Source organism: Nicotiana attenuata, chromosome 2, assembly GCF_001879085.1.
Source record: "Nicotiana attenuata strain UT chromosome 2, NIATTr2, whole genome shotgun sequence".
NCBI lineage: Eukaryota > Viridiplantae > Streptophyta > Magnoliopsida > Solanales > Solanaceae > Nicotiana > Nicotiana attenuata.
The window spans coordinates 42,166,592-42,181,822 of NC_031990.1; the positions used below are offsets into that span (position 1 = coordinate 42,166,592).

Below are 15,231 nucleotides of genomic sequence, written 5' to 3' on the forward strand. Positions count from 1 at the left end.
TAACCGACGAACTACCTGATGAGGATGCAATGGTCGTTGAAGTTCAACCTCCATGGAAGATGTACTTTGATGGTGCTGCACATCGTGGAGGAGCTGATGCTGGCGTGGTATTTGTCACTTCCCAAGGTGAAGTCTTGCCCTACTCCTTCACCTTGACACAACTCTGTTCCAACAATGTTGCTGAGTACCAAGAATTAATACTTGGGCTTGAAATGGCCGTTGATATGAAGCAATTGCAATTGCAAGTCTTTGGAGACTCTCAGTTAGTGGTCAATCAGCTTTTAGGTAGTTACGAGGTCAAGAAGCCTGAACTACGCCCATATCATGATTACGCTAAAAAATTGATGGGGTGGCTCGGTGATGTGACTATTCAGCATGTGCCAAGGAAAGAAAACAAGAAGGCGGATGCTTTAGCTGCCCTAGCTTCATCGCTAACCCTGCCTGATCAAGCGCAAGTTACTGTCTGCCAAAAGTGGGTAGTACCGCCGCCAAATGAGGATGAAGGTGAAGAAAATGAACTCAAGCATCTTGTCGCTGTTTCTGAAGTCGAGAAAGAGAATGGCGACAACCCATTATCGACTACTTGTGCTATGGGATACTTCCAGAAAATCCGCGGAGAAGAACTGAAATCCGTCGACGTGCACCTCGCTTCCTTTACTACAAAGATACCCTATACTGAAGATCATTCGAGGGAGTACTCTTGCGATGCTTAGGGGAAGATGAAACACTCCAAGCTTTGCAAGAAGCGCATTCTAGGGTATGTGGGTCACACTAGTCTGGACCAAAGCTCCACTTCCATATAAAAAGGATGGGATATTATTGGCCAACGATGGTAAAAGATTGCTTGGACTATGCTCGAAGATGCAAGGCTTGTCAATTCCGTGCGAATTTTATTCATCAACCTCCTGAAGTGTTGCACCCGACTGTGGCATCCTGGCCGTTTGACGCTTGAGGATTGGATGTTGTTGGACCACTGCCAAAGTCCTCTGGCGGGCACCTATACATCCTGGCTGCAACCGACTACTTCTCAAAATGGGCTGAATTTGTTGCTCTTAAGGAAGTAAAGAAGGAAAATATTGCAAATTTTTCCGAGTAAACATTATTTATCGCTTTGGCATTCCTCGTTACATAATAACGGATAATGGAAAGCTATTCGATAATAGGTTGATGAATAAGGTTTGTGATCTCTTTGGCTTCAAGCAACGTAACTCTTCGATGTACAATGCTGTCGCCAATGGTCTAGCTGAGGCATTCAACAAAACTCTATGCAACTTGCTAAAGAAAGTCGTCTCCAAATCCAAACGAGATTGGAATGACCATATGGAAGAAGTTCTATGGGCATATAGGACAACTCACCGCACGCCAACACAAGCAACTCCTTATTCACTCATTTATGGAGTCGAAGCCGTCTTGTCACTTGAGTGTCAAATACCTTCATTACGACTGGCTATTCAAGAAGGGATCACTGATGAAGAAAATGCTCGACTTTGATTAGCAGAGTTGGAGGCTCTTGATGAGAAGAGGTTGGAAGCTCAACAGAGTCTTGAATGTTATCAAGCTCGATTGTCTCGCGCCTTCAACAAAAGAGTTCGCCTGAGATCCTTTCAAGTAGGAGATCAAGTCCTTGCCGTACGAAGACCCATAATTACTTCCCATAAACTTGTAGTGAAGTTCACTTCAAAATGGGATGGGCCATATGTTGTACAAGAAGCTTACTCAAGTGGAGCTTACAAGCTGGTTGATGCAGATGGCATGAGAATCGGCCCTATAAATGGCAACTTTTTGAAGAAGTACTATCCTTGAAGTTGCAACGCTCTTCGACGTACGAGCCTAAACTGCAAGTTATAACGCTCCTTGATGCATGAGCCTAAACTTCACGTTGCTACACTCCTGGCCCGCATGAGTCTAAACTGTGTACGGCCCAACCAAAAAAAAAAGAAGAAGAAGAAGTCCGCTAGGTTGAAAACCTCGCGAGAGGCGGCCTAGGCAAAAAATTAGGACATAAAAAAAAAGTCACCCCTCTGAACTACGTTATGACTTGATCCTCTTCACCGAGATACGTAGGGTGCTTAGAGTTTCATTCTAAGTTCAGTCGCATGAGTTTTAAAAAAAATGAATGTTTGGCATTATCGGATCATTACATTAGTTCTTCCAAGTGTAGAGGCACATATCTATGAGGAAAATGAGACGATTTGCGTTGAAGTATAAAAGATGTTTTATTGCTTCAATAGTACAAAAGTTGATACATTCAAAAATGTAGAGACAACAGGAACTAGACATTTTTCTATACAAAAGCCTCAATCATGAAGATGATTGTAAACTAGACTTTGTTGCTGACGCGTCTAAATGCTTTTTCAAGTCTGTATGACGTCTCCACATTTGATGCCATTCTCAATTATTGGTTGAAGGTCCCAAACACCATGGGAGCCGCTATTGATGAACTTCAAGACTATCAACAAATAAAGTGCAATAGTTGGTGAAGGGGTGGCTCCACATCTTGTATGACACCCCGGTCTGTTATCCGGACTCTTTGAGCTTCTATGCGAGTCTGCAAAAGAAATAAATGAAGAGATAAGATTTGTGACGCATATAGCCAAGCTACTACATGCAAGACTGTAGAGTCAATTTCAAGAAGAAAAAAAAATTGTAGGACAACTCAGAGAGCATAGAGCTGGAAAGCAAGCTCGACAGACGACGGGATCAACTTTGGAAAACTACTGCAGTCCATCTTGAAGACCTTCTGCTCCTAACATTTTATATGTTGTAGATTTGGATGTCTAGTTTGTAATAACACAAACCGCTTGCAATTTGGAGGCCCCTAGCTCAAGATATGATTTTTTTTGCCGGAACTACACGAATCTGAAAGTTACTGCAGCTAGGTGGACTTTGAGAATTTTCTATTTCTAGCTCGGAAGGAGTTCTGCCACGAAACTCATAGGTATTGCATATCTCTGAGTTTACTTTCTAACGGCACAAACGGATCTCAATTTGGAGCCTCCTAGCTCGAGATATGAATCATTCGACAGGAGTGCGCAAAGAAGAAACAAACGCAAGATGGACATCAGGAGCGACTTCAAAGTAATATCGCGACCAATCTAAAAGGAGTTCTGCCGCGATATTTTCAGGTGCTGTAGGTGTAGAACTTATCTTTCCGATGTTGCAGACGTCTTGGGATTCCGATACCCATAGCTTGAGTTATGAAGTTTTCTACAAAAGTGCGCAAAGCTGGATTGCAAGTGCGGCAGATATTAGGAGCAATTTCAAATTACTGTTGCGGGCAATCCGAAAAGAGTTCGTCCAAGATATCTTCAAGTGTTGCAGAAATTGTAGTGCTCTCTCCAATGACATGGATGGCTTGCGATTCCGACACTTGTAGATCGAGATATGAATTTTTCCACGAGTGCACACAAAGCTGAATGGCGAGTTCGGTAGACAGATGGGTGAATTTCAAAATATCGCTGCGGCTAATCTGCAAGGAATCCTTCCATGATGTTTCGGGGACTTCCTTACCTCTGAGTCTTCTTTCCAGGGACGGCTAGCAATTTGGATGTTCCTAGCTTGAGATATGTGCGTTCCAATGACAGCATGCAGTGCTGTGAAGCCGAAATGGCAGACTTGTGCATCGCATTCAAAAGTTCATTCCGACTTGTCCTGATGGAATTTGGCCCTAAATTTTAGATATGTCGTTGTGGTGCAAGTTTTGATTCTGAAGAACCAAGGGATTGTAGTTTGGATACTCCTAAGTCGAGATACGATTTTTTCAATGCAAGCATTAAATGCTATAAAGTCAAAGTAACAGAGACGCACCAGGTGCTTGCTCGCTGAAGTTGGAAAGGCCTACTCCAGTTGTCCTTCTCGCCAACCTGCTAAGACGCAATATGGCACATGTTCGCTCGCCACTGATGAAATATGGTCTCTCCATGCCTCCAAGAGTAGGGATTTCGTCGTCGAGGATGAAAGGACGCTTCATATGTCTCTCTCGCCAAGCTGCAACAAAGAGACAAGTGTTTCGCTACAAATCATATAGGCGTCTCGTGCATCTCCTTAGGGATATCAAAGACCGCTGGTACTGTTGCAAAAGCCTGCAAAAGAAGAATATTTTGGAAATCCTCGATGCCAACAACACAAAGTTTCTGCGGATACGATGCCAATAACACGATGATTCAGCAGCATGATGCTTCAGTTTGACATAAAAGACATCAGAAGCAGTACAACAGTCTAGTTCGGCATGGCAGGTATCGGTGCCCATAGCACGAAGCTTTAACTTGCGGCAAAATTTTGGTCTTGAACAGCGATCTCTATTGGTCAAAGTTTGCAAATTTGGCTTCTCATGTTGGTGGATTCCTTCAATATGGATTAATTCTGAATAAAGAAGCAATGCAAAGCACATGTAGAAACAAGTTAAAATCTGTAGGAAAAGATTGTTAGCTCTAAAAAATAAAGGAAAAGGACAATCTAAATAAATATTGAGTTGCCGAAAAGAAAATCTGTCAAGCTTGGTGTTTTTCAGTTCTTTGTGGCAAAAGCTCGTAAAAGCGCTACTAATTTAATTTGCTACTCTCGACCCAAGGTCGAATGTTGATCACATGCTTCGGGGAGTTACTGCTTTTACGTTGTAATGCTGCTAATCATCAAAAGTTGATGAGAAAATTGTCTTATGCACTGTAAGAACCTCAGTTGTCTACACTTCTGTGAAGCTAAATTCCAAAATTCCATTTGTAATATGACAAATAGAAGCTTCCAACTGAGATTTATTTTCACTGTCATCCTTCTATGAACTATGAAATGTGAATATATAGCATGAGGTAGTTGTCCTTTTATAGGAGTTACGCAAGAAGGAATTTATCTTTCAATAGGAGAAGAATTGTCGTCAAGGAAGAGTTTACATTGAGGAGTATGCTATTGGAATAAATCAAGAAAACGAAAAACTTGTCGGTGTCAAAGTCCCAAAACGCATGACATCGGCCTTAATTTGGATTTGGCAAGCAATCCTACTGATGAGGGCACGACTTTCCATTTTTCAATTTCAAGTAGAGAACGACTTCCTATAGTATATGGACTCAATCTGAAGTTATTGAGCTGGAATATCGCAAGGCGAATTCGAAATGCCAAATCAATTCGATCCAAATACTATATGTTGTAAATTCACAAGGTTGTATTTCCAAAATAGGAAAGGGCTTACAAGGAGTCAAGTTTGAGGTTCAGACAAAATAAAAGTTTGTTAATATTTGTACTTCAAGCCTCGCCGTTAAAGTTTGACAAGTCTACAAACCAACGCAACTTGAAGTAGGGGCCATTTGTAGACGATTGAATTTTATTTGAGTTTAAGTCCATTAAATTATTTGGACCACATGATAAATTCAAAGACGTGTCAGCCCAAACAATGATTACGGACTAGAATAATTGAATTTATTATTTAAATCCAATATGAGTATATGGATTTAATTAAGAGCCTGAGTTAATTAGGCTAGTTCATCTTGTTGGACTTCAAATGATAAGCCCAAAATCCATGCCACGTGTCAAATGACATGGCACGCCAAGTCAAATCAAGGGCCACTAAAATCATGCCACGCGCATAAGTGATGTAGCATGCCAAGTCAAATGTAAGGACCAATCAAATATCGCCAAATATTCAAATGACATGGTTCAACCAATTATGTGCAAGCTTATCACATAGCTTTAGTGATAGGTTTGATGACTCAAGTTGGCCAATTAAATTGGAGGAAAAAAATATATGTTTATCACAAGTTCCCTCCCCTCCAACTATAAATAGGGGCCTCCATAAGGCTAAAGAAAAGAAAAAAAAGAGGAAAAAACGATACGTATTAAAGCTCTCCTCTACAGTGGTGATTCGCAAGTCTTCCGCATAGCAAGAAGTCGTCGTCTCCAAGGGGTGAGCCGCAAGTTTTCCATCCTCCACGTTTGTGATCAAAGCCTAGCTCCGCATTCGTGGTCAAATCACAACGACAAGTGGTCCATCAATTCAAGAACAAGCGAAGCTCTCAAATTGACGGTCGAGGAGAAGAATTAGAGGATTACATCTTTTAAACTTAAGATTGTTCAAAGATTGTAACCTGCATAAATTATTGAAATACAAATACTTTTATTTGTCGCTATATTTCTTGTCTTGATTATTATTTTCAGGAACGAAATTTTAGTTGTTACACATGCCACAACAATACTCCATATCATTAAATCCAACCTACTAAATCACCAATTGACAGTCTTAATTCCAAAAAACAAAGAGAACATATTGTAACCTAAGCAATTGCATAGAAAACCAAAGTAGGAAGTCATATAAAAGGAGAATACTAATGATTAGCATATGGTGTAAGAAACAACCCATACAACTCAGTATCAAATAAATACAGAACATCAAGAACTAAGTACCATTTCCAGTATCTTAAAACATTAAATTAGTGATATATGCTTACAATACGACATCCAAATACTTCCAGATAAAAATGGCTTTTTTTTTGTCTCACCAACATAAGATTACTTCAGTTCAAGCATTAGTTAAGCACTTGGGGCATCACCAACAAGCTTGAATTGTTGAACTTCCTTGAAGTCTTCCCATGGCTTCACCCAGATCTTGGCTTCATATACTTTCTTCTTTCCGCCTTCAGTCGCCTCGAGTGTTATATAATACATGGTTCCAGCAACTACCTGTTGTTTCACATTCACAACCTTTCCAAACTCCAAAAGAGCATTCTGAAATACAGTATATATTGTTCAAAAGAAAGGTTGTAAGTCATTAATCTGTACTACCACGAACTCCTAGCTTCAGCTTATATTATTCGCCTAGTCTAACAAATTATAGAGTTGCCAAACAGTACAATAACATCACACCCGATGTAATCTCACAAGTGGGGTCCAGGAAGGATAGTGTGTACGCAGAGAAAGCATAACCACAACAGATATGACAAAGAAATACGGGAGTAGATAAGCTATAGGAAGAGAAGCAGTAACAACAACCAGCAAAATAAGATAATAGAAGCAAAGTAAACCACAGACAATAATAACTGCGAAGAACGAGAAATACTAGAATAACACTAGCACTACAAATGTGGAAAAAGAGACAATCAATTAATTCATCATAAGTTTTTCGATTGCACATACTAATTATCACATAATCATATAGTAATTAATAAATTTTGTGATGCAGTACCACAGAATATGCAACAGTAAAAAAAAAGAAGGGAAGAGTGCGAAAAGAACACAATCAAACAACATAAAAACAAGAAACATGACCAATTTGGAGTAATTCAGGGGCGAAATTGGTCCTTTTCCATCCGAGCTGGAGCAACCCTTTATGTGGAGGGCAATTTTGAGCTACTTGGCTTATGGCTAGGGGATTTTGGTGAGGGCATTTTTGTGTCAAAATTGAAACGAATGTCAAAGTTTCCCATTTCTGTTGCGGAATATCTTGGGTTAACTAGCACACAATCACACACAAAGCAAATAGAGAAGAAAAATCAACACAAGGATTTAACGAGGTTCGGCTAAACCTAATCCTCGGGGCAAAAGCAGAGAGAGTTTTCCACTATGAATGAGAAGAAAAACACAATAGAATCTTTAGAATCCCCAACTACAACCCCTATATATAGATCCCAAAAGGTCCCAAACATATATGAGAAAGGTTTCCCAATTAGACAAGGACTATAGGTTTCCTTTCCCAAATCTATTAGGACAATGGGTTTTTCTAAACCTATAGGGACTATGGGTTTCCTAAAAATACAAGGAAATAATTCAAGCCACAAATAACAAATCTTCCCCATGGCTTGAATTCCCTTCAACAGGAACAACGTCTCTCTACCTTGCCCTCAGCCCTCGCAAGGGCTCTATTGAGTACTGCACACACCAATCAAGTCTAGCAATGCCTAAACTTGTTAAGAGACTTAATCTCTTCAGCCATAGCACTAATCCATCGATTTGGTTCAATACTCGGAAAAGCTTCTGGATAGCTATAACACTCAAACGCATCAACGGTCTCTGCAACTGGCAAAGCAAATCCCATAGGATTCGTATATCCAAGAAGATTCCCATCAACTACGTTTGCAAACCTTTGTGGTGGATTGATCACTCTCTTCTCTCTACCTGTTGCAATGCTATAGGGTTGTTGCGCAGGTGCATCAACATTATCGTCTTGATCAATATTTTGCACCTCCTCCACTTTCTCTACTTTAGAACTACTGGGCTGAGCTAGTGAAGATTCAATTTCTAGCTCTATGCGGTCACTGACACCACGATCTGTTTCTGCTATTGCCTTCTCCCTCTGACTGTCCGGTGAGGCAGATTCATTGAATGTTACAATAGCCCTGGAGTCTTTTGATCTGTGCATCACAACCTATAACCTTTCACTCCAGTTGCATACCCTAGAAATATGCACTTCTTTGCCCTCGGCTCAAGTTTTCCATTCCTCACATGAGCATAAGCAGGACAACTAAATATCCTTAAATTTGAATAATCAACAGGCGAACCGGACCATACCTCAAAAGGAGTTTTGAACTCAATAGCTGTGGATTGAGATCTATTGACCAAATAACAAGTTGTATTGATTGCTTCAGCCCAAAAATCTTTGCTAACACATGAGTGTGAAAGCATGCTTCGTGCCCTATCACAAAGTGTTCTATTGATACGTTCTGCAACACCATTTTGTTGTGGTGTTCTGACACAAGTGCGGTGTCTCACTACGCCCTCCCTGCTGCAGAAATTATCGAACTCAGAATTGCAAAATTCCAACCCATTGTCAGTTCGAAGACGCTTAACTTTTCTTTTCGTTTGCCTCTCAACCATCGTCTTCTAATTAACAAATGTCGAAAATGCCTCATCTTTGGTTTTCAGAAAATACACCCACACCATCCTTGAGTAATCATCAATCAAAGTCATAAAATACCTAGCACCACTCTTGGAGGGAACTCTGTTTGGACCCCACAAGTCAGAGTGTATATAATTTAACTTGTCTCTGGTCTTGTGCCCGGCCTTCTTGCTGAACTTTACCCTTGTCTGCTTACCGAACACACAATGCTCCAAAAAATTCAAAACTTAATTTTTGTACCCATTCAGCAAATTCTTCTTACTCAACAAAGACAATCCATTATCACTCATATGGCCAAGTCGCAAGTGCCACAACTGAGACTGATTCAGATCACTTTTTCCAGAAGCTACAGCAGCTTCCCCTTCAACTACACTGGCCTGAAGATGATACAATTTAGAATGTAGTTTACCCTTCATGAGTACCATGGAGCCTTTACACACTTTAAGTATTCCATTCTCGGAGTGGAATTTATACCCTTGATCATCCAAAGTCGAAAGAGAAATCAAATTTCTCTTTATCCGAGGAACATGCCAACACTCAATGTTTCTGATAATTCCGTCGAACATTCTCAATTTGATGTTACCAACCCTCTCTACTGGTAATGGATTATCATCTCCCATATAGATAGTCCCACTCATTTGTTTGTAAGTTGCAAACAAATTCTTATGTGGACACATGTGGAAAGTAGCACCAGAATCAAGAACCCAAGAATTTTGCCCATGACTAGAACTCACAGCACAAACTTCCCCTACATAGTCTCTATCATCAGAATTATTGCCAGTGTCAACAATATTTGCCGAATTATCTATTTTCTGCTTCCCTCTTTTCTCCTTCAGCTTAGGACAATCTCTCTTGTAGTGACCTTGCACCCCGCACTCATAACAGTGTTGCTTCCTTGCTCTAGACTTTGATCTTGTGGTTGACTTTTTCCTGTTAAAGTCCTTTTGTTGTGTTCTTCCTCTAATCACAAGACCCTCGCCCTCAATTCTGCTGTCTGGAAAGCTCTTTTTCAACTCTTTAGATTTTAGTGCATTACTACAATCTTCTAGTGAAATGCTGTCTTTCCCATATAGCAGTGTATCGGCAAAAGTATCATAAGATTGTGGTAAAGAACATAACACAATCAAGGCCTGATCCTCACTCTCAATTTTGATATCCACATTCTTCAGGTCCATTATAATTGAATTAAACTCATCAAGGTGAGTTTTAACAGGTGTACCTTCGTTCATACGGAGATTGTATAACCTCTTTTTCAGGTAGAGGCGGTTTGTCAGCGATTTCTTAGAATACAGATCTTCCAATTTCTTCCATGCCGTTGCTGCAGAAGTTTCTTCAGCAATTTCCCGAAGAACGCTATCTGTAACGCTCATGAAGATCGCACTCAAAGCCCTCTCCTTCAGGTCTTCCTTATTTGTCTCTTTCATATCTTCAGGAAAATGCTCATCAATTGCTTTCCATAATCCTTGTAACACCAAGGACGATTTCATCCTAATCTTCCATAGACTGAAACTAGAACCTCCGTCAAATTTCTCTACTTCGTACTTTGTTGAAGATGATGAAGACATCTTAACCCTAGATTATATGGAGAAACCCGAACCTTGCTCTGATACCAATTGTTGCGGAATATCGTGGGTTAACTAGCACACAATCACACACAAAGCAAATAGAGAAGAAAAATCAACACAAGGATCTAACGAGGTTCGGCAAGCCTAATCATCGGGCAAAAGCAGAGAGAGTTTTCCACTATGAATGAGAAGAAAAGCACAATACAATCTTTAGAATCCCCAACTACAACCCCTATACATAGATCCCAAAATCCAAACATATATGAGAAATGTTTCCCAATTAGACAAGGACTATAGGTTTTCCTTTCCCAAATTTATTAGGACAATGGGTTTTCCTAAACCTATAGGGGCTATGGGTTTCCTAAAAATACAAGGAAATAATTCAAGCCACAAATAACAATTTTAAATAGTTTATGGACAAAATTGACCCTTTCACCTTAATCTAATAAGGCCAACATCAGAAGAAACATAGGATAATTTAATAACACAATCAAACAACACAAAAAGCAAGAACAAACTCAAATCCACAAACATGAAGTATAGGGAGACAAAAAGAAAAATCTCAATCGGATAAGCAAATTGACAATTCCGTCAAATCTCAAACTATGAGAACATCAAAAGAGAGCAGTGACATATATCTACTTATCAACAATATGAGAAAGGAATGGGAGTGTTGGAGCAACCGTAAAGTTGATGGAATTCTACATCCGCCCCTGCACCGGGCTGTAGGGGGAAGTAATTAACCTGTTTTTTGTTATAATCCTGGACAGCAAAATGAGCAAGATCATCGATCTCAACGCTGTTCTGGGATCCTCCAACCTCGCTAATGCCTCCTACAGCTGCCATGATTACTCTATCTGCAAATGGGCTGTAACAATAAGAAGGAATGTAATGAGAAAAATGCAGTAAGTCTACACTGGTTTTATACAGAAAAGGGAGAAGAGAACGACAAGTTAGTAAACAAAACGAAACAGTCAACGAATCTAGCACGTTATAAATATTTTGATGGATTTGCATTGATCTTCTGACTTTTCAGTTCCGTTGTTAAATTTTGCTTCCAAATAGTAACAAAAAGAAAAGAAAAGAACTTTAAAAGGGGAACTCAATACTTGCCTGTAATGTTCAGAATTGAGTGGTTGTAGTAGACTTGTAGTATATTATTTCTCTGTGTGCAAGACTAGATACATACTCTCTTTGCCCCATACCTTTCCCATCCCTCAAAATGAGGGGAAAACACACGGTGATAGCGTTTGGATATTAATTTAGTTGAAACTTGAAAAAAAAAATTTTAAAAATTGTTTTTGAAAGTTGAAGTTGTGTTTGAATATGCATTTTACTTGAAAAATGTTAAGTTTTGTGAGAGGAAGAAAAAATTTCACCCAAAAATTAGCTCAAATTAGTTTTTGGAACTTGAATTTTTTTTCAAAACCTCATCAAATTCCATGAACAAATAATGTTTTCAATTTAGTTTTTTTTTTTTAAAAGTAACCAAAATCTATGTTCAAACGGGAGCTTAAGAGCATTTGTCTATTTGGGATTTAATCTCGGATATTTGGAATTTATTAGTATGGATGCGCGCATGGGCGATTAAAGGGAACGCTTCCTACCACGTATTTCTCTCTTCTCACGTATTAAATCCAAGAATTTTAATTAAGGGGATAGAGATTCAATTCATTTCATCACCCCCTGAATATTATTTTCTCATGTTTAAATTGCAAAAACAGAAAAGAAGAGAATATACTCCCTTTGTCACAATGTATTATGAAGCTACCAGTTCAAATGAACTATTTATGTCAATCTCCTAATGTTGATACTAGTTGGTGCTATACTTGTTTGACTCAAAAGATATTGGAACCTTATTGAACAAATCAATTAATGATAATGATGAGGGGTAAATCCTAGTTAAGGATAATTAACTCTAGATCCGAGATGAATAATATGAATGGAAAAACATAGCCGAGTATAAATATTGGCAGTGATTATGGCCAGATTTAATAGCATAAAGAAAGATGCATTAAGTAACACTAAGTGGCAATAAAATGTAAATAAAGGGAAAGATTCACCCAATCTTGAGTGAGACAGATCTTCTTTCATTTGATAAAGATGAATCATAGACAAATACAAGAACCTTAGGACCCTTTTTGGATCTGATGAAGGTATGAGATCACAGATCCTCCCATCTCTTTAGAGAGGTGTATTTACATATTTTCTAGAGAGAGAGAGAGGGAGAGGGAGAGAGAGAGAGAGCCTCCCTTTTTAGGAAGTTTTCTCTTCCTATTTATAAGGGGTCTTCCTAGAAAAACCCTAAAAGAAAAGGTACAATTAGAGGGAATATTCGGTGGAATATTCCTTTTGAGGATTCCAAAGCAACCTAGTTGTTTCATCACTGCCCGACCTCGACTTCATTGATGACAGTCCGACCTTGACCTGTCCGACCTCGGCCTTGTTGATGACTGTCCGACCTCGGCCTTATGTCTTCGCGTGCCGAATTTCTCTGATCTAATTTTGACCCATACAGTTAGTCCCTCCGCTTATCGAGGTCGTCTCTTGGTCGAGCTCGGTGAGCGGACTTCATTAATCGTAGTTCGAGAAATTCGGATGGGGAGGTCGACTAGTGTGGATCGCGGCTGAAGGTGCTGATCTTTAGGTCAAAGTGGTATCCCCGCGGGCTGAACTTTAGCAGAGTTTGATCAGGGCCAATGACTCGAGTGATGAGTCGATCGAGAAGACGATAGAGTTTGGAGAAGGCCGTCAAGGCCAAGATAGCGACTTTGGCAAAGATGGCGGCATCGGAGGAGGTCATTCGCGTCCTTGGATCTGGACGGGCGAGGAGGTCGAATGTGAATTTAGACGAGGTCGCCGAATGGGAATCCGGGCGCGGTCGCCAAATGTGAATTCGGGCGAGGTCGCCGAATGTGAATTCGGGCGAGGTCACCTAATGTAAATTCGGACGAGGCCGAAGTTGATTCGGACGAGGCCGAATGTTGATTCGGACGAGGTCGAATTCTTCTTTTTTGGTGATGGCCCTCGGCCATCGGGGTGTTATTTCGAGCTGGTCAAAATGTTAACCCGTCGTGGTTCGAACGAGGTCAAACTCTTCTTTTTTGGCGATGGCCCTTGGCCGTAGGGGTGTTATTTCGAGCTGGTCGAAATGTTAACCCGTCATGGTTCGAACGAGGTCGAACTCTTCTTTTTTGGCGATGGCCCTTGGCCGTCGGGGTGTTATTTCGAGCTGGTCGAAATGTTAACCCGTCGTGGTTCGAACGAGGTCGAACTCTTCTTTTTTGGCGATGGCCCTTGGCCGTAGGGGTGTTATTTCGAGCTGGTCGAAATGTTAACCCGTCGTGGTTCGAACGAGGTCGAACTATTCTTTTTTGCCGATGGCCCTTGTCCGTCGGGGTGTTATTTCGAGCTGGTCGAAATGTTAACCTGTCGCGGTTCGAACGAGGTTGAACTCTTCTTTTTTGGCGATGGCCCTTGGCCGTAGGGGTGTTATTTCGAGCTGGTCAAAATGTTAACCCGTCGTGGTTCGAACGAGGTTGAACTCTTCTTTTTTGGCGATGGCCCTTGGCCGTAGGGGTGTTATTTCGAGCTGGTCGAAATGTTAACCCATCGTGGTTCGAACGAGGTCGAACTCTTCTTTTGTGGCGATGGCCCTTGGCCGTCGGGGTGTTATTTCGAGCTGGTCGAAATGTTAACCTGTCGTGGTTCGAACGAGGTTGAACTCTTCTTTTTTGGCGATGGCCCTTGGCCGTAGGGGTGTTATTTCGAGCTGGTCGAAATGTTAACCTGTCATGGTTTAACTCTTCTTTTTTGGCGATGGCCCTTGGCCGTAGGGGTGTTATTTCGAGCTGGTCGAAATGTTAACCCATCGTGGTTCGAACGAGGTCGAACTCTTCTTTTTTGGCGATGGCCCTTGGCCGTAGGTCGATTCTGACGAGGCCGAATGTTGTTTCGGAAGAGGCTGAATGTTGATTCGGACGGGGCCGAATGTTGTTTCGGACAGGGCCGATAGTTGATTCGGACGGGGCCGAATGTTGATTCGGACGAGGCCGGAGGTCGATTCGGACGAGGCCGAATGTTGATTCGGACGAGGCCGGAGGTCGATTCGGACGAGGCCGAATGTTGATTCGGAGGTCGAACTCTTCTTTTTTGGCGATGGCCCTTGGCCGTAGGGGTGTTATTTCGAGCTGGTCGAAATGTTAACCCGTCGTGGTTCGAACGAGGTCGAACTCTTCTTTTTGGCGAAGGCCCTTGGCCTTAAAGGGTGTCATTTCGACTTATCGAAATGTTAACCCATCGTCGTTCGATCGAGGTCGAACTCTTCTTTTTGGCGATGGCCCTTGGCCGTAAGGGTGTTATTTCGGGCTGGTCGAAATGTTAACCCGTCTTGGTTCGAACGAAGTCGAACTCTTCTTTTTTGGCGATGGCCCTTGGCCGTAGGGGTGTTATTTCGAGGTGGTCGAAATGTTAACCTGTCGTGGTTCAAACGAGGTCGAACTCTTCTTTTTCAGCGACGGCCCTTGGCCTTAAGGTCGACCTATTCTTTTTTTGGCGATGGCCCTTGGCCGTAGGGGTGTTATTTCGAGCTGGTCGAAATGTTAACCCGTCATGGTTCGAACGAGGTCGAAGTCTTCTCTTTTGGCGATGGCCCTTAGCCGTCGGGGTATTATTTCAAGCTGGTCGAAATGTTAACCCGGTTTGGTTCGAATGAGGTCGAACTCTTCTCTTTTGGCGATGGCCCTTGGCCGTAAGGGTGTTATTTCGAGCTGGTCGAAATTTTAACCCGTCGTGGTTCGAACAAAGTCGAACTCTTCTTTTTTGGCGATGGTCCTTGGCCGTAGGGGT

General features: G+C 41.3%; 1 protein-coding gene across 4 annotated transcripts; it reads right to left on the reverse strand.

Annotated features, from left to right (window-relative positions):
* LOC109208033 (cysteine proteinase inhibitor A-like) lies at positions 6,276-11,595 on the reverse strand. 4 transcript variants are annotated; one of them, XM_019371048.1, is made up of 3 exons: positions 11,497-11,595; positions 11,128-11,251; positions 6,276-6,711 (listed from the first exon to the last, which is right to left on the reverse strand). In XM_019371048.1, the coding sequence occupies exons 2-3, from the start codon at positions 11,227-11,229 to the stop codon at positions 6,517-6,519; spliced, it is 297 nt and encodes a 98-aa protein (XP_019226593.1). In that variant the 5' UTR covers positions 11,230-11,251; positions 11,497-11,595; the 3' UTR covers positions 6,276-6,516. The 4 variants fall into 4 exon arrangements, with proteins under 4 accessions (XP_019226593.1, XP_019226586.1, XP_019226578.1 ...); XM_019371041.1 differs by lacking the exon at positions 11,497-11,595 and adding an exon at positions 11,374-11,477; XM_019371033.1 differs by lacking the exon at positions 11,497-11,595 and adding an exon at positions 11,334-11,459.